The 19,593-nt window shown below is 45.6% G+C and overlaps 1 protein-coding gene across 1 annotated transcript in view; it reads right to left on the reverse strand.

Annotated features, from left to right (window-relative positions):
- Positions 1-17,895, reverse strand: part of TRABD2B (TraB domain containing 2B) — a 295,290-nt gene extending 277,395 nt beyond the window's left edge. Inside the window, exons 1-2 of the mRNA XM_054834247.1 lie at positions 17,274-17,895; positions 16,209-16,769 (exon numbers count right to left, since the gene is read on the reverse strand). Of these exons, the coding sequence (XP_054690222.1) occupies positions 16,209-16,769; positions 17,274-17,381 (669 nt within the window). The 5' untranslated portion in view covers positions 17,382-17,895. The remainder of the gene's footprint in view (positions 1-16,208; positions 16,770-17,273) is intronic.
- Between the last annotated feature and the right edge of the window lie 1,698 nt (positions 17,896-19,593).

Genomic DNA, 19,593 nt, shown 5'->3' on the forward strand with positions numbered 1-19,593 from the left:
ACATCAGGATTGTCTCTGAGGCCCCAGACAAGTCTTGCCTCCTGCTAATACAGCTTGCCTGCAAGCACAGTCCTTGATAGGCTTGGAGTAGTACATGTAGAGGTCATGGGGTTCAGGTGGCCTAGCATGCTTTATGGATCACGTGAGGTATATCCTACATATACAGAATGAGGAGGAGAAAAAGTGATGGGCTCTTTCAGAGTTTCATATACCCACCAAGTCTTTGACTCATCCCACAATATTTTTAGACACTTCAAGTTTAACTTGCCTGGACTCTGCGCACTGTTACTGATTACCCATTCTGCAGGCCACGTCCAGCTGCTGCTGTAGCAGTTTTGCAGCTAGTCTACTGCACACTGGGCAAAGCAGCCACAGAAGGTCACAGGAGTCTGGTATAACTGTCCCTGTTTTCTGTTCCCTCTGTCTTGCAGCATTGTCCATTGCATTCCACTCCTAAATCTTGCGCTGTCAGAAGAGTCCTTGCCTTGAGCTTGCAGCTCTCCACTGCAGCAGACTCCAGTCTCAATGGTCCTATCTTGCTGTGGATTGAGTGGAGTAACCATTGGATGAGTAAATACCAGCACTGTGTAACGCATAGGTAACAGAGCCCAGAAGGGAACCACAGAGCCTTAGTGAGACTCATTGGCCATGCCAATGGCCACTGGTCACTACCCTCTCTGTAGTGCTGAAGACTCCCAAAGAGAGGACCAAAGTTTGAAGCAAACAATTTTTCCTTATAGTACTAAGGGACTGGTTTGGTTTTATGTTGTCTAGAATTAGCCTGGTCTCATTTTTCAGGGTTGGAAATGGCTTATACATGTTTCCGTGTCTATTGAGAACTCTCCTTCTGTCTCTAAATTGAGATTCAAATCTGATAATGGCCAACTCAGGATATTAAAAAGTGACAACGGGTAAACTGAATCACTGCTGGCTAATTCTTTACAGCCCATGGCCTGAACTAAGTGTGAATCAATGGCACCTCTTGCCTTTGGACAAGCTGAGGTAACCCAAGATAGCTTAAAACACCTCATTCACTTAAATCCTCTTTGTCTTACACTTGGACAACCCGTTCCTCTTCATAGACTCCTTACAGAGTGCCACTACAAATGCACAAGGCAGATGATGGTCAATATTACTCTCTCCTTACAAACTACGGGTCTTGTTCAGGGATGCTTGCCAAACTGGGGGATGAACCCAGTCAGCCTTGAGAGAGATGAGTTCTTGTGAAGAGGAGGAGAACTAGACAAACAAGACCAAGGACATACTCTTCCACTGATCCCAAATGCGTTGGGGAATTCAAAGGGCTTCAGACAAGAGGAAAGGCATGTTTGCTGAAATAAAAACAGTATTTTTACTGTTTTGATAAGCACGATGGATGATAAAAGGTCTTGGAAGGCATTTACTCTACTTCACACTGGAGCGCTGCTAAAGCCAGCACGGCAATAGACTATAACCCTGTAAACATATGTTGTGTATTAAATTCTGATCTGGCAGCTTGCCCTGATATTGTTTTTTTAAGGCTCCAGTGAGTTCCAAATACACTTCCATGTTTGCGTTCCAACAAACGAGCGAAAGGCAGAATGGTTGAGCGACGGGGACCCTGGAATGCACTGGACTACAAATTAGCAACAAAAAAAAAAAAAGCCTCCATTAGTGTTGGCACATCAGGCAGAGGATGACAAAAATATCAGCAAATTCTTTTTTCTGTCCCTTTCTCCTAGCTTTTTCTTTTTCTAGTGTGCACTTCACAGTTGCTGAGAACTGTAATAATTTTAGTCTCCTCTATTTTAATTATCAACATGGACAGAGGTGACAAGAGAACACCTTTCTAGACAATTTTGTTACTCTCAACTCCCCACCAAAAAAGCACCCCATGGAGTATCCTCTCAATAGCAATTAGGCTGTGTCCCTGTAGGCACAGATGAAGAAATTAATTCAAGAGGCGTTTTAGACTGCTCAGGATTGAGAGTTCCAGCTCATATAAACAAATACTGTTAAAAGAGGCAAAGTTGATATGGATTTATGCAAGGAATGTATAGACTGAATAAGCAATTTAATAATTAATGGAGTTGACAGGCACTTTTTAATAGTACACAAGTATGTGCAGACTGAATAGTTTCATATATATGCTGATCCAAAGACAGTATTAATTTTAACCCATTTTATACCTAATCACTCAGATGAAGGAAACACATGCATTGTTTTTCCTCTTGGGTATTAATCTTGACCTCCCAAAGCCTGATTATTGGGAAATAAATCCTTTGCACTTAGTACTATTGTAGACAACAAACTCGCAGATGTCTTGTACAGAATGATTTTTTTTCTTAAAGATTGTCTGAAGAATGAACTTTTGATTACTTTCTAGGCATTGGTTACTTCTTTTATGTCCCACAGCCTAAATACAGCAGTTTTGCTCTTAACAAAGAACTGAGAGCTTAGTTGCATGAGCTAGGGGAATTTCTGAATAGATCCTCTTGGCTAAAACAGAGTTTATTTTATTATTGGCTTCCACGCAAGCCAAACCACTGCTCCTACAAGCCCAGCTGCAGAAACTAAAGACACTTAGTAAGGTCTTGAGCAAAGCACTGTCCCACCTGGCAGGAGATCATGATAATTCATTGTGCATGGAAGATACTGTGACATTTTGAACTGCACGGGGAGAAAGGAGTAGTATTGTAACTGCTCCCACACAGGAATGAGATACTCAATGTTCCCTCAGTGTGGAGCAGGTTGAGAGATGAAGTCTTGACATGCTTCACAACTTCACCCCTCTTATGAGCAGGAAACAGGCATCTAAGACATTGTTTTATGGCCTCATACCCTAGGCAATATAAAAATATTGTAAAGGTTGCCCCATGGTAACCACCTATGGAGTCAAGATTGGGTCAATCTTTCCTTACCCATGCTCCCCCCTCACCGTTAGTGCACAAATAAAAACCCAGATCAAGTTGCCCACTTTCTAGGGCCTATGTCCTCCAGAAAGGCAGTGACAGAACAGAAGGGGCTACATGGAAGCACATTGTCTCCAGTCACATTCAAGCTGTAGATAATTGCAAAATACCTATTAAATGACCTCAGTTCTCCAGCAAGAGGTAGATGAACAGCCATATGGCATTAGATCTGAGGTGTTTCAGGCCCATTATTCTGTCCAGCCAGTAGCCAAAAGCAGATGCCTAGGGAAGAATATATTAAATATATCCTCTATTAAAAGCCTTGTAGATGGGGCACAATTCTGCTGTCCTGTTGGGAACCCAGCAGCAGGTCAACTTGCTACGACTAATCAAACATCAAATGACACACTGCTGTGTGCTAACTGCCTCCTACCCCAACCCCAGCTGCAGCTGCCTTTGAAGAAAGGTGCAATGCCTTCTGCATGGATGTACACACCGAATAAAGTCTTTTAAAGCATGTGAGAACGAAAGCTGTCATCAAAATGTACTGAGCAATTATGGGCTGAATGTTGAACTATTATTACTTCATGGCCTCCCATTCCCCTCCCCTCCAGGGTGGGAAGAAGGGGGGAGGATTATTCATTTGTATTCAAGCACTTCATTAATGTTTATAAGAGAATCCAAACATGCAAGCAAAACAAGGACGAAACACTCGCGCCAGACGTGTGATGCGATAAATGTCACTGGAGCAAATATTTAGATGTCTTTATAGAGAGGCCTATTAAGTCCTTTTTGAAAAGCTGTGCAGTGTTGTGGCTTGGTCTCTGCCTAGCAGCTCCAGCATAAACAAATGGAAGATGGCTAAGTCTCTCTCTCTCATTTTGTTATGACATCTGGAAACCTAAGGAGGTTGGAAGAAGCCAACTGGCTGCCCTACTGCAATGTCTAGCAACAGGGTCTGCTTGTTGAATGATGGCAGGACATGCAAAGTGGAACTGCTGAGTTCTCCAGCCTGTGCCAAAATCACTGGATTTTCAACACAATAATCCCTCAACAAAAGTCATTGCAACACAAAAGCCGTTGGTTCATTGCAAATGATGCAATTCTATGCTGTCTGCCATTTTTAAAGATCATTTGTGTTTCAGAAAATCAGTTTCATTAGGGACTAAACCAGGGTGCAAAGATGGGTGGAGCTGCTCTATTTACCAAGGGATGGAGATGTGTCCCATAATCCCTCTCCTGAAGAACTGTAAACTCTGGAGTTTGCAGTCAGCCTGGACTTTCATAGATATCTCCTTCATATCACCATCTCTTTGACTCTAGTCCCTCCACATACAAATATTTCTTTTTCTATGAGAATTAATTAAGTTGAAAGGGATAAGAGAAATTTGTAGATGGATAAATCACAGTCTTAGCTCCAGATATAATAACTTATTTGGGATATTTCAGCTTCTGAAGTCATGCCTCAGTTTCCAACACATTATGTAAGGCCTACTGATATAAAATTGTCCTACACGTACATATCAAGGATCAGGGTTCCTTATCCAGATGCCCAGCTTGCATCCTTCCTGTTTGGAAGGAACAATGTTCAGACCATACAGATGTACAGGACTCTGTACAGTGATCTCTGGCAGTGCTGGCTGAATCAGGAAATGGAAAGCTGAATCAAAACACTTTCCATTTGAAACTCTCCTTCTGACTTGGTGAGTTGAGTTAATTTTTTTCATGGCATCAGGAATTCAACATGAAACCACAAGTGACTCAGTCTGCTTTTTAAGCCTATCTATCTAAATCACAAGTAAATTAGAAGAATATCAATCAACTTCTTTTTCTTCCTAATTCTCTCAATGAATTATATGGCTACACAAAACTCCTTTCTACATAAACCAGTGGGAAAGACATCTTGCCCCATTTCAAGGACCACAGGGATATGGTTTTGGGTTCCAGGTTCAAGGACTGCATACTTGTTTAATTTGTTTTAATGGGAACCGCACTGATCTTTACCCCAGAGAACAGAAGAACAGGTGCCAAGTCTTTTGGGATTCTCCATTGGTATCTTCAAAGCTATACTCTCAGGTCTAAGCAATGTCGGCAAAACACACCCCTTCCTGCCCTGACTGATAGGGATGATGGATTACTAGACATGACAGTTGCTAAGCTTGTTTTTCTCTTAAAAAATGTAATAAAGCGCTGATACTTGGTGTGTTGGAAGAATGGGAAAATGCATGTGACCACCCAGTCGAACAGTAAATAAAAGTTGTTTGTCCCTACTGTATAACAGGGATCAATCTTTCCAGACTTAAACTTCCAAGAGGAAATTTTTTTCTGGCTGACTTTTCCTTTTCAATTAGTCTCCCTAACTAATTCTTGCAGAAAATGCATGACAGCTTAGTGGCTTGGTCTCAAACCACAGTCCCTTCCACGATGCTATGTTCAGCTGTACCCCTTGCTCTTGGTGTGTTTTACTACCCTTAATATGCCAGAGTCATTAGGAGTGCCAGGCCTTGAAACCTAGTCAGTAGCATGCTGAACATCCACAGGGAAGAGAGAGCAATCCCTTCCCCTATTTTTGTTTAGCTACCTCCTGTTCCTCTGCTTTAGAGCTAACCCTTGGGGTTATTTATGTTGCATGACCTTGAGATAAATGGCATTTGGCAGGCTGCCAGATGACTTTGTGTTTCAAATCAACGTTCTCAGTTTCTCCCACTAACAATGGGAATAATTCCTGAATGCCTTCTTGGGGGTATTTCTTCCCATCTCATTGCCTGCCATGGAGTTCTTTGGTAACTGCGTCAGGGTTGGTGAACTTTAGCTTGACTTTCTTGTTAGATGCAAGTACCAAGTGGTGTGTGTGGTTTTCTTCTGTGGTTTGGGGGGGGTGTGTGTGTGTTTTCTCTTTGTCCCAGAGTGTCTGCACTGCTGGTATTAGAGCTACAATTGTTCTATATAAAGAAAAGATCCCTTGAATGATCTGCCAAAGGCTTTATCTCTGAACAATCTTTGTCTGTACTTGCTTTGCCATTAACCAGTTTTGACTCTACTCTGTAATGGCTGGAGTTGCTTTGCCTTAACTGATACATATCAAAGAGAACTGCTAAAATTAACTGCTCATGAACCGTGTCCAGGATGTTAGATTAACTCACCTAGAATCCTTCAGTGAGGAAACTGATTTACGATGTGTTATGACATTGTTATTTGATGTGTTGCACAACAACTCAATTTTAAAAAATGAAGAGCACTCCATTAATAAGAGATAAATCTTTCCAGTGTAATTCAAATGAATCTGCAACAGCTTTAGAGAGAGCATGATAAGGGATCTTGTATGGGTTTTGGTGATTGTGTTTTGCATTCCTAGGGATATCTTCCACTGGGATCTCTTTGTCAGTAATGAGAAAATCCATCCAAAATATGCCAAAATATGACACCTTTTGGGAAATTATAGCTCTTTGTACTTCCCAAGACACAAAAGGGTACTACCACAAGTGATTCCCAACAACTAATACTTTCAGGTTTGAGAATGTACACCCAACTATGCTTTCTTTCAACTTCAGAGCCATAATTTGCTCTCTTACAAGCTTATCCAGTCATAGTTAACACACAGCAAGTGCTCAAAGCAGTCAGTTTCTTTCTCAGAAAAAACACACCTTTATACATTAAGATATAAATAGACTATTTCTTTAAAGCAAGCACTATTCCATTACTGGAACATGAACCAGTGTAAATGCTGACCTTAAATTATTAAGTTTCTAGAGCATGTTTCAGATGCATACATGTTAAAGGCTCAGGTCTCTCTGGATACCCAGCTTCAACAAAAATGCCTTTGAAAGTGAGCTTGAATTATATACTGTACAGTATGTCTCATTTCACAGCCAAGCCACTTGAGTTAATAAAGAAAATCCTCCCTGGCCTCACACAATTAGCTGAGTAAAAAGCTAGTCAGTGCAAGCCTGCATACAGCCACAAGCCAATCCATAAAGTCGAATAGTGTTTCATGCCTGTGAATGCCTGCTGCCTTGAACCTCTGAACTTCATCTCCCCACCAAAAGACCTGGATTATTTCAGGATGGTATAACCTGGTCTCACAGCCTGATGCTCACACCAGGGAGAAAATATCTCCCTGGTATTCTGCAAATGGAAAGCAGAAATGCTGAAGGAACTGAACTTCACTTTGCTTGTAACTGTCTACCAATAGAGCATCCCAGTTGTTTGAAGGCCAGGCCATATTAGAATTGTTTTGGCCATAACTTGGTACTAGGACCTTGACTTTGTTTGATTCTATGTCCTAGTGAGTTATCTTCTTCAGCAAGCAAATGATGAGCTTTTTTGAGAATGTTCTTTCTAGCTTTTTCCTGTATTAATCAGGAAATAAAGTCATTATGAAAAAGAAGGGCTTTCTGTATAGTTAACTCTTATAAAAACAATCATTTTGAGACCCTTTAGCATACTTGCACCTCTCTTGTTCCTGTGATATCCCAAAAATAAAGAATTACCTTAACTTGAAAGTAAACTACAAGTTAGCATCCCAGTTGGCTCCCAATGAGTCAGGACCAGCTCTTCACAGGGTGTAAGGCTTAGCTCTTTCACAATTAATAGTGCTATGATGATTTTACCAGTGCTTTAGAACCAACGGGACACACTGAGACGTGTCCCATCACACTTCACTGCTGGAATAACATTAATCTCAACGATCATTTCTAAAATTGTTAATCAATCGCATGCCAGAAATACAAAGACCTTCAAAAAGTCGGGCATGTTTCTCAAATCACCCTTTTGCCCTCTCCCCCTCTGCTGACTCTGCAAACTCCTATACTGTGAGCATTTTGTCTCACATTTAAATAAATATTCCCCATCACTATTATGCTGTCACCTGTAATAGGAAAAGCCTGCAAGAAATCAAAGGAAAGCAAAATTTGTGTGGTGGCAGAAAGTGTACAGAGAATAATCAGTCTTCATTGTGATTGTTAACAAAAGTGAGGGAGCCTAATGGAGACCTTGGATTTAATACAGTCTCTAAAATATTGAGGGAATACTTTCAAGACATAGAATCTCCTACTTTAAAGAAATATTTTCCCTGTATTCCTCATAAGTTGACTTTTATTAAAATGGAAAGAGGTTTGAAAATAACGTGAAGATTTGTTTCCTTTTTCTCATTCCTTGGCTCACGAACGGAGCCTGATGAATATCGCTTTGCTCTATGAAGGCAGGTTCTTCTCTGTGTTATGTATTGATTGGGGATATCTGTGTCTCCCAACGGGTACCCCAATACAAGAGTTAGGGTAGAAGAAGCAAGTTTGATGCAATCTGGGGAAAATGTAAAGCCTTTAATGTTATTCCCTTAACTGTGTTGTTACAGCTAACATGTTGGCTGTGACTGAATTGCCAGCTTTTCTCCGTGCCGGTCTCAATGAACTCTGTGATTTTGCAGGGGATGCCCAAGCATGAAGAACCTCTGGACTGAAATTCATTTGAAAGGTTTCCTAACTTCCATATTAACTGAGCCTAGGAAAAGAAGGAATTAGAACACTTTCTTTTTTTTTTTTTTTTTTTTTTTTTTTTACAATCCCTTCTCTGTTTGCCAATAGGAGTTTCTGGGAATGGTTCAGTGTTATCCCTGACTTCAAGGGACACTCTGGAATGAGTATAACATATAGGATTTGATTCATACCAGTGGTCTTTCACATCTAACACCGCTACTCACTGGCATGGGCTGCAATCCTGGTTTTGAAGAAGTCAGTAATAAAACTCTCTTTTGATATCTGCAAGACTCTTCAACCCTCAGTATCATTGCAGTGCCTGGACAGAGGTGATCAGCAGTGGTCTACTGATAATAAATCTAATTACAATATATCAGGGCTGATGATTTCTTCAGGCATAACTAGCCTATGGGAGTCTATGTATGATGAGAAATGGGGTGTCTAGGCCTATGTTAAATGACCCTCAGAGTGGAAAATCTAGGGTCTTTGATCTCATTCAAACTAAAAATACTTTTGCTAATGAGCCTCCTCAAGTCATAGAACATCCATCCCAAAATGCTGAACACATGGTTTTAATTTAGAGTTTTTAGCAACTTTCATTTATATTGTGCTAGAAGTCCTGAAATGACTTGCAGCAGAAGCTCTAAAAATTGGAAACCCAAATGGTAAGGACTGTTGTTGGAGTAACTAGTGATAAAAGCAGCAGTCATCTGTGCTAATTCCTGCTTGAGCTTCTGACACAGGTATTAACCGTGTCACTTGTAATTCTCTGTGCATTTCAATGACAACTAGATCCAATAAACAATACCAATAACACAAGGCAGCTATAATGTTCTCTTGAATACCAGAAAAAGCAAATCCACAGACATGAATGAGACACCAAAACTACTAGCTGTTGTGACAGAAACAACCAGACATGCATTTTAGTTGCATGTCTGTTCCCACTCTGCAGAGAGTATAGCCTTGTTCCTATTCCAGTCCAAGAACGGAGATATTAAGTTCAAACACTGATATCTGCAGTTTTAAGCTTTGCAGGCACCAGTTTAATTTCTGGTGTCTCAAGCGAGCTGGAAGCCGTAATGCTTTATGGGTTACAGAAAGAATATTAGGTTGACAAATTGTTGCAATGTTCAGAAAAATGTCTTAGAGACTGCACCCTATAAGTAATTTGAGAGGTTCAGAAAGATACTGATGGTGATCAACGCACAGTGCTTTCTGCGGAATTTACGTCTAGTAGCATCTAGGATCTGAATTGCTTGTCGTCTTGAAAGAGGAATTTGGCAAAGTGTAGGGACACAAGGCAGGTATCTTTCCCTGAAAATTAGAGCTCTTCTAATGCTGGCTCTTGAAAGTTAAAAAAAAAATGAAGTTCCCGAAACACTGGTCGTTGCTGAAAATCTCTGGTTTTCTCCTATCCTAAGCAATGTGCTCTGGGGAAGTCGTTTTACAGTCATCCAAGCATGCAGGGAACCCCTCTAATGCAACCAAAAGATGAAAGAAATCACACCAATTTCACATGGCTCAAGCAGTAAGTCTGTGATTTCTTCTGCCTTTTACCTGTCTCATCAACTGCTAATGACAGTGAAGAGATTAATAAGGGTTTGCAGTGTAAAGCCCAGCACAGGGGAAACCTGTTATTTTACAGTACATCCCTCTGAAGTTCCCAAATATGCTTTGCCAGGAGCCCTGCCACCGATCTCCGTCTCCACAGGAGTGCAAGGTGAATGAGTGCCCTTGCTTAAGATCATTTCTGGCCTTTTCAATACAGGAACCTCTGACTAGCCTGAATGATGTGGGCTAGCTTTATAACACGGATTGCTACTCACTAGGGAGCTGAGGGGAGGCTGTTAAAGACTTTCTGAGGACTGTAGGTTGCACTATACTTGAAGTTGAGGTTTTTAAGGTCAATGGTTCGTTCTGTTTATAAGCAAAGCACTCTTGGGCCCGGGGCTGGATCCTGACTGCTGTTGCAACAGCATCAGAAACTGACAGCAGACAACAAACAGAGAGAAAATCATCGCTGTGGAAATATCATTTACTGAAGAGGGGGGTATTTTGCACTTACTGGGTGCGCAGCTCGGAGGTGGCAAACTGCTCCAGGGGAGATCCCACAGGGATTTGAAAGCAGCGTTAGTGCCAGAGTACAGCAATGGATTTGGGTCATCTGTCCCTCTTCTGATCCCCTTCCCCAAAGCAGAACTTGGGGAGTGAATCTCCTCCAAGGAGCAAGGCATGTGCCTGGGTGCTCCCCATGCAGCAGTACCAGGGCTCCCTGCCACCAGCACCAGGCATCCTCTGAGTCAGACCATGCTCTGACCTCAACTCACCTCTCACCACACACACAGGAAAAAATGCCACAATTCTGTTGTTTGACTTCTATATATCGGTAACGTTCAGCTGCCTCAAACATGGGAGGGACTCCCCTGAGCGCCAGGCTAGTTCGCCACTATTTTCTGTGTGTTTGTTCCTTTCAAAGCCCACTTTATAAAGATGCAATTCCTTCCTAAAAATGAACACAAGCAGCACCCATAATTTTGTGAACAAATCGACCAGCAGAATCCTCTTCAGATCTGCTCCTAGGAGGCAGGTACACCTGCCCTGGGCTTGGATCTTACCAAAGGAGGTGTGAGGGATCAGAGGGAAAGGAAGGGCTCATATCTAACCTGTTCTACAAACACTTCTCGCAGTTATATACACAATAAATACAATAGATGAATTGCCAGCTGCCCCTCGAGCCATCATTAACTGACTGGATTTTTTCTTAATAGGCATCAAATGCCAGGGTGGGCCTTTCAAGGGGGCTGTGGTGAAGAAGCACACAGTAACTGCCTGTAAAGAGCAACACGTACAGTTAGTTACAGCTATAAAACGTCAGCTGCTGATCCTTTCAGGTGTTACTGTGACTACTGTAGTTTTAATACCTGCATAGTTTCACCCTCAGCAGTTCCCCTGGTAAAGATGTAAAGCAGCTCCACTAGTATTCAAAATGAGCTAATGGAAGGATTTCTATTTCTGCTGTATGAATTTCTACCCCAAGGTTAATTTCACCAGGGGAATTTTTTTTTACCCTGGGAGGGGATAAATGGGGTGATAGTTTAATTAAACCCAGCAAGCTAAAAACTATGTGCACTATGTATAACTACGTATAATCAAACCTTTTGACAATATTTCTTTCAACAATATTCAGCAATCAAACCAGATGATACATACTAAACTATTTTTGATGACTCCTGCCCTTTTCATGAAGCCTGAATTTTTTAAAAGCAAAAGGGCACAATTTATATTAGGCAAAACCCACTTTTCCTATAAAAAATAAAATTAAAAAAAAATCAATAAGACTCCTTCAAATAAACTACATAGACTGTCAAACTAAGTCAACTAGCTCTGAAACTGAGACCTTTAATCCAGTTTGGAAAACTTTGAGCCTGGATCTTTCATTAGTACAAACAGGCAAATTTCCCTTGAAGTCAGCTCCGAGAGTCCCAGCTTTGTGATCACAGAAATGTTTAATTTTTCAAGGGGACAGGGGAGATGGAATAGCAAGTCCAGGCTGTGGCCCTGTCTATGTATTACTGTGTCGTGCCGTTTTGCCACTGAAGGTCCAGCTCCAAGACTGCAGATCTGTCAGTGACCAAACGTGATAGACCACCCATCGACCTTTTATTAACCAGCACTTGTTCTCCCTCTAATCCTATCACTAGAGTAATCAAAGCTGCCATGTCCCAGGGTTTGATGGAACAGCAGGACCTGGGAAATGAAGACTGATTTTGTTAACAAAGTCATTCCTGCCCCCTGAATGCTGTCTCATTGGTAGAAAGCAGGGAGACGAGGTTTATTTGTGCAGAGAATGAGGCGGCAGAGAAATGAAAAGGGAAGAATGGTGAAGTGTGAAGTTTAATCTGGCACGGTCTGAGGTTTCTTTCTTTGAGGCCGTCTCTGATCCAATCAACACTAGTTTGATATTTAACATCTCCCCCTGCAGTTGGAAATGATAGAGGCCGGAGAAGACCCAAGTCAGGGCTCCACAAGCCCCAGCCAGCGGAGGGAGAGAAAAGGAGGTGCCGGCAGCTCCCCTCTGGCCTGACAGCTTCCCCGACCGACAGGTCAGGACAGAGTCTGGCCCAGCACAAAACTCCCCTCACAAACCTTGGGATTCAGGGCATCTGGCATGAGCTGAATGCAGATTCTCCCTGAAGAGAGCAAGCTCGTGATGGGATGGGAGAGGGATTTTATGTCTAAGTTGGAGGAAGGGATATCAACACTGTCTTGGTCTGGGGACCCTGCTGAGAAACAGGATCAAACACAAGTGAGAGCTGCCATCCATCTCCCCAGGGCAGAGGGGTTTGGGTAGAGGAATAAGACCTTCCCCTTGCTACCTGTACAGGCTTTTAGTGGGGATGCGGTGCTGCCCAAGGGCTTTCACCTTGAGTGGGGGTCCCACCACAGCCCTCGGCGATCAGGGTGGGCACAGGCAGACCTGAGCAGCTGTGAGTTACCATCACCGTCCTCCTTACTCCAACAACAGTATATGTCAGCCTGGGGAGAGCTTTCCACCACAGACCCACATGAGGGTACCAAAGAGGAGGGAAAGCTTAATCGTCTCCCGAGATGACCCTGGGAGGACACATGGACAAGTCCTCACGGCCTGTCGTGGCACTGGCTGCGTTGCCTCTGCCAGGATCCCAACAAGAGAAGGCCCTGAATGCCATCTTCCCCTCACCAGCTCTTCTCAGTCCTGGCCCACTTGATTTTGCACTGTTCTGGCCACTCTGTAAATAAACATCTGTGCTGTCAGCCAGAAAAGTTGTCTCCTTCCTCTTCTTTGCATGCGTCTCAGCTCTTTCTGTCCTGCCTTCAGTGAAAAACCTGAAACTTCGTATACCAAGGAGCAGTGAAATTTCAACCTGACCCAAACCTGATCTGAATCCCCCTGTTGCCAGGCTCCCAACCCAGCCTTTTGCTGCGATACAAACACCCTGCCACCAGCTATACAATACCAAGGGCCGGACTTTGTGTGAGCAGCAGCTGCCGGAGCCCCAGGAGCAGCGGGGATGCTCCCTCCGCCAGCCCTGCGGAATAGCAGCCAGCCAGCAGGGAAGGAGGGCCATGGGAGCCGTGCCGCCTTGGGAGAGCGGCATGAAACGCCGAGCAGAGATTTCAGGGGGAGCAAAGCATCAAACTACAAAGTTTCTGGGTTTACAATGGAAAACAATGTGCCGTACTCTACCTGCAAGAGCTGGCTCTCCAGGAAGCAGCTAATTATATGAGCCACCTTAATCTTTTCATCCGGCTAAGACAATCAACATTTCAAAGCGACGCACAGAATGTTTCAAAGATCGTTCCTGGTCAAAAATGCAAGTGTATCCGCTTTCTTTCAGAGCAGATCAAAACCAAGTACCACACCAGGACCACTCCTAGATTTCCTCCTCCTCACGGTATCAGATTAACAGATTTGGTCCATGTAGTCAGATTAAATATTTGCAGTAGCACAAAGCTGCCTTTGAGGAGAAGAAAGAAAAAAAAAAGCTTTTTTTCTTCTATTTTAATTTGCTTAGGGCAAAAATACTGGACATTGGGGACTGGGGAAACAAAAGTATTGACATGATTCAGCAAGGCACAGTTTTAAAACTTGAATTCTGAATGCAGAAATTACGTGCAGTATTCCCGTAACAGTAATGCTGAAAACAGGTAAAAACTGCTGATGCCCTTAGCAGATTTGGGACTCTAATTTATCACAGATGTTCTCATCAAACTGTGCAAACACCCTACAAGACAAAAGCTGCTCAATTTCTGATTTCCATTTTAGTGTATTTTAATTATGTGTTGCCTAAGGAAGGCTCCAAGACCTGAAACTGGGAGGCAAAACCTAGCAATAGTAATCCACTCCACTAAATTAGCACAGTAATACACCAAGCAGTAGGACTGCCAGACGGTGTGATAACATTACAAATTACTATTGTTAAACAACTAGCCAGGTGTCAGGATGCATGAAATCTAGAGGAAGCAAGAAAATAAATATCTGGTTTGTTTTGTTTAATTTTGTCTCATGTTGTTATGGTGGCCTTGTTCCCAGAAAAAGTTTCAATCTAGGAAAAATCCCCCTGAACACTGTTCTATTTTAGCAGCAATGTCAATTCTCTGTAATAATTAAAATGTAATGTATGTTTTTAATCAGCACAAACTCTTTTGCATAAATGATTGTTCTTTACTTGCCAATAGCAGTAATACCTTTGCTGTTCTTTTTTAAATTATTATTGTAGCAAAAAGAAGGGGAAATTTTTGTTTCTATTTAAAATTTAGAGATGAGAGAAAAACAGAATTATGCTAAGAACAGCAGTGAGTTTTGTACTCTGTCCCTTTTCTCTGTCGCGCTCTCTCTCCCTCTAAAAAGAAAAAAATGTAATATGATTCACATTTAAAAGGCTTCCAAGTGGTACATTTTTAACCAAGTGCTTTCACGTGCTTGATCCTAACTACCTTTTTTGACCCAATGCAACCAAATGCTATTGGATATCTGGAATGGTTAATTATTTTTACCTCACCTTAAAGAAGGGGTTCAACAGAGAGGATAGGCACTTAAACCTTTCAAACAGAACAGGGTAAAACGAATTCCTTCTTTTGCGTGTGTGTTAATTAATGCAAAGGTCCTGAGGGGGCTTTCTTTTAATTATTTTTGTTGATAAACAAGAAAATCCTTTCTAAAACGTAGGCAACCGATTTTCTCCTATGGAGGCTGTATGCAGGGTTAGACTTCTGGTTGAAATAGCGGGTGAACCAAATGTTAGTGAAAGCCAGACTTTTTCCCCTTAAAACAGTTCCCACTAGACTTCAGGGGAGAAGGGGGTGAAGGCACTCTAAGGACATTTTAATCACACCAAAGATCAGTCCTTTAATCCTTATTCCCACATCACCAAGAATTTTTTTGTTCAAACTAGGACAGTAAGATAAGGCTGGAAATAGGCTGATCCAAAACTAATGACGAAAAGCAGGTTAAAAACGAAATATCATAGCAGTAACTGACACCATCTTAAATTTCCCCAGGATTATTTGTTTTCTTCCACACACATTCATTTCCTGAATTTCTAGTAAATCTGATTTCATATAAACAGTTTCACAAAGCAAAGTCAATAGCTGTGACTGTGTTCCTGATTAATCCACTGAAATGAAATAGATCGCATGGCTTAGTATTTGGTTGTTTAAAGCTAAATCCACTGAAAGAATTCTGGAGTCCAGTTACACCAATAACTTTTGTTTCTTAATCTACATCCGTTTCTTTTGCTGAACTTTACCTGTTCTAAAATGAAGAAAATCCATGCATATTGAACACTTAATTTCCCCCAGTACATAAGGGCAATGTGAGCTAGCTTCTTTTGACCTGGAGCAACTACTAAAAAGACGACTGACAGTTTGCACGTACTTAAATCTATTTGAACAATGTCAAAATTTCTTTTTTCATTGTTCATGCTTCATCGTCTTCCTGACAAGTACCACAGAGCTGCTTTATTTAAAAACAAACAAACAAACAAAAGCACTTTTTACCCAGCTCCAGGACAGGACGGGAGGCGTGTAAGTTTCCCTCACAAGTGGCAAGCCAGCGGACACACACATTCACACCCTGGACGTTTGCTTCTCAAATAAATAATACACATGATAAACTCGCCATACACATCACAGGATTTTTGCAGGCAGCACGGATCGGCACGATGGAGAATGGGCAGCCTGATGCAAAGGCCACCGGAGCCCACGAGAAGCCTGCCCCGCTGCAACAAGCTTGGGGTTTGCCCCTGTAAAACCGACCAAAACACGAGGAGGAATAAGCCATGAGGCCCAGGAGTCTCCTTACCTGGGAGAAGTTGAGCCCGTTCAGCGGGTGACACTGCTCCTCCACCCTCTCCACCGCACCCGTCGTCTTCTTCATCCTCTCGGCCTCCTGGGCGAGGTAGAGATCGAGCACTGGCACTCCTCTGGAGCGGATGTCCGTCTCTGTCAAGGAGTTCACCATGAGCATCACCCAGACAGGCCTCTTGCGCTCCCAGTTGCCTGCGATGGCATTGAAGAGGTAGTCAGCGTAGAGCCCTTTGCCCCGCTGGTCTGGGGTCATCCAGTGGGGCAGCATCAGCTTGATGTAGTCCAGGTGGCGTTTGAGGCGGCGGTAGAGCTCCCGGGGCAGCACGTCCTGCAGGTTCTCCCCGTGGGGCAGCATCTGGCAACTGGCCAGCCCCGAGATGGTGTAGGGGTCGGTGAGGTCCAGCTCGAAGTAGACGCTGGAGCTGGCGTGGAAAGCGGCCTTGGAGTTGTCGGGGATGAAGTCCCACACCCGCGTGTAGGGCACGTGGATAGTGCCGAAGAGATAGGCGGGGGGATCGCGGTGGATGGTCCAGAGGAAGGAGTTGAGCTCTCCTTGCTGTGGGAAGGACAGCGGGGGCTGGTCAGTGGCAGAGGGGCAGAGGGGCAAGAGACAGCCCACGGGGGGAACGCCACCCTCAGGGGCTCCCTCTCCCTCATCTCCCTGCACGAGCCCCGTCCGGGCTTGGGGCGAGCAAAGCCCAGGGCCGTGAAGGGGCCCACGTAGGGCAGAGACCCGCCGTGACCCCCGCTCTCCCCCACGGGCGCCCACCCAGCCGCCTCATCCCTCCGGACTCGCACCCGCCTGAGGGCCCCTTCCGCGCCGGGCGTGCGCGCGCGCCGGCACACCGCACCCCTCGCGGGGGACACGCGGGGCAGCGCCACACCTGCGGGGCCACGCGCGTCCGCGTGGGCCGCGCGCACACGCACGGAGGGGGGGGTCCCTCCCCCCGCGCCCCCCTCCCCATCTCCGCGCCCCGGCGGCTCCCGCGGAGCGCCGCGACCAGCCGCGCATCCCCGAGCGGCCGCGCCCCCCGGCCCGGCCCGGCCCGGCCCGGCTCACCGAGCGGGGCAGGTCGCACTGCCCCGTGTCCATCTGCTCCCGCCGGGCCGCGGCGTCGGGCAGGAACCCCCCGAAGACGAAGCAGATCAGCGTCAGGTTGAGTTGCATCCCGCTTCCTCTCGCTCTCCTCTCTCTCCTTCCCAGATGAGCCTTTTTGGATTTCTAGGATCTTTTTTTTTTTTTTCCCTCCCCCTCCTCCTGCTCTTCCCCCTTTTTTTTTTTTTTGGCCTTTTTTTTTTTTTTTATTCAAACAAACTTTGCCAGTCCCATCTGCATCTGACAAGTGCAGGGGGAAGGACTGGCCGCCCCCTCCCTCCCATGCTCTCCCCCCTCCCGCCCTTTCCCACCCCCACCCCCTCTGGCTCCGGGCTTGTCAGAGGCGCTGGATGCTTTGGGGAGGACGGTTCTCATCGCCAGCCTCCGCCATGCTTTGATTTTGCAGACCGGAGAAGCTCCCTTCCCGCCCCGCCGGTTCGGGAGGCGGTTGGGGAGGAGGAAGGAGGGGGAATAGCCAGAAAATAAAAAAGTAAAAAAATAAGAAGGTTTTTTTCTTTTTTTTGTAAATTCAGCGGCGAAGAGGGGCTTCCGCGGCGCCCCGGGAAAGGCGGGCGCTGCTCCGCGGGGCGGCGGCGCACTCCGCACCGGGGAGGCCAAACTCGGGCTCCGGCGGAAAGTTTCGCGCAGCCGCTCCGGCCCGCCCGCGCCTCCCGCCAGGGGCCACCACCCGGGGCCGCCGCTAGGGGGCGATCGCGGCCCAGCGCTGCCGCGCGGTGGCCGCAGCTGAGGGGCGGCGGCGTTCCCGCCTCGCCCGCCGCCCCTCAGCCGCGGCGGCACCTGCGTGGCCCTTCCCTGTCTTTAAACACTAAAAGTAGAAAATAGAAAAGTTTCGACAGTCCCGCACTTTAAAAACGTCGCAAAATCGCTCGGACAGGGCTTGTCCCGGGAAGGAACTCAGAGCAGCCGGCTCCTGAGGGGATGGATGCCCTGAGGCGGCCCTCCTCAGCCCTCCGCTAGCTGCTCTGACCCCGATCGGTTCCCAGGCGTGAGGCAACACGTCCTCACAGGCGCCGCTTTCCCCTGGCCTCTCTGAAACCGGAGGCAGCGAAGCCTCGCTGAGCGCAGGGGTGGAGGGCAGGTCAAGGACGTGGACCCTGCATGGTGCTGGCAGCATCATGCCCTGAGCCTCAGCTATCCTTGCAGGTATGGCTGCCCCAGGGGGGTCCCCCGCTTCCTCAGCCTCACAGAAGGATGGAAGGAAACCTCTCTCTCAGTGCTTTCAAAACGTGCATCTGTCCCGTTGACGCTGTTTGCTATCCAGCATCCACCTGGACTGAAAAGCCTCAGGAGGAAGCACCTTCCTCCCAGACCTGAGCTGGTTCTTGCCGACAGAAACACATCCAGAATCCCTGAGGGTCTGGAGCTTTCTTTGGAGGTTGTTGCAGCAGGCGCTCGACTGCAGCAGCTGCAGTTCAAGCTTCCTCCCAAGTGTCCATCTCTGTTAAAGTTGCGGGGTTTCAGAGCAGAATACAGGCTGACAACGCCCGTCAGTGCTGCCTGCAGGAGCTCTTGTCTCTGGATCTGTGTGGGGCAGGGGTGTGGGTTGGGGCACTGGACGTAGCCCCTTCTCCCTGCGGGACACCACCCAGCCCAGCTGTATGCAGTACGTGCCACAGAGCAGATCCGGATCTCAACCTTCCCACCACCTCCACGACTGTGAGCCCTTTCCAAAACTGGGAAGTTCCTCACTGTATTAAGAAGAATCAAAGCTACCAAAGTTTTCTTGATGAAATACAGTCATTACTAGTACGAGGCGGGGTCCTTGCTCTGGCAAAACTCAGAGCAGAGCCAGCAGGAGTTTTGCCAAGGATGGTGGCAGACTCAGGCCCATCTGGCTATTAACGTGGCTTCCCGACAGCTCTGTGAAGACTGAGAGGAGCACCACTTGCTGTGGTTACTGATGAACAAATGCAGCTGCATGGGCTGCTGAAGGGACTTTCAAACCACCATGTGTGCATCTGGTGGACTCTGCTCCTGGCCTCCAGAGGCAGGAGAGCGTCAGGACCAGCGACTCCTTTCTAAGCAGAGACTATCATCCTCTGCTCTCTCTTCTCCTCCCAGATCTTCCAGCCAGGTAAAAATCATGCAAAGGAGCAAAGGATTGGTTTTCCTCGTGGTGTTTCTAGTTCCTGCAAAGAAATACTTAATTTTGTGGTTCTACCCTGAGGGATAAGGTTCACATGCGAGAAAGAGATGGAGGGACAGAAGGAGGCAGAAGGTTTTTTGGCCCACAGGGTGTCCCGTCACTGTGGCACAGAATGGC

Source organism: Grus americana, chromosome 8 (assembly GCF_028858705.1).
Source record: "Grus americana isolate bGruAme1 chromosome 8, bGruAme1.mat, whole genome shotgun sequence".
NCBI lineage: Eukaryota > Metazoa > Chordata > Aves > Gruiformes > Gruidae > Grus > Grus americana.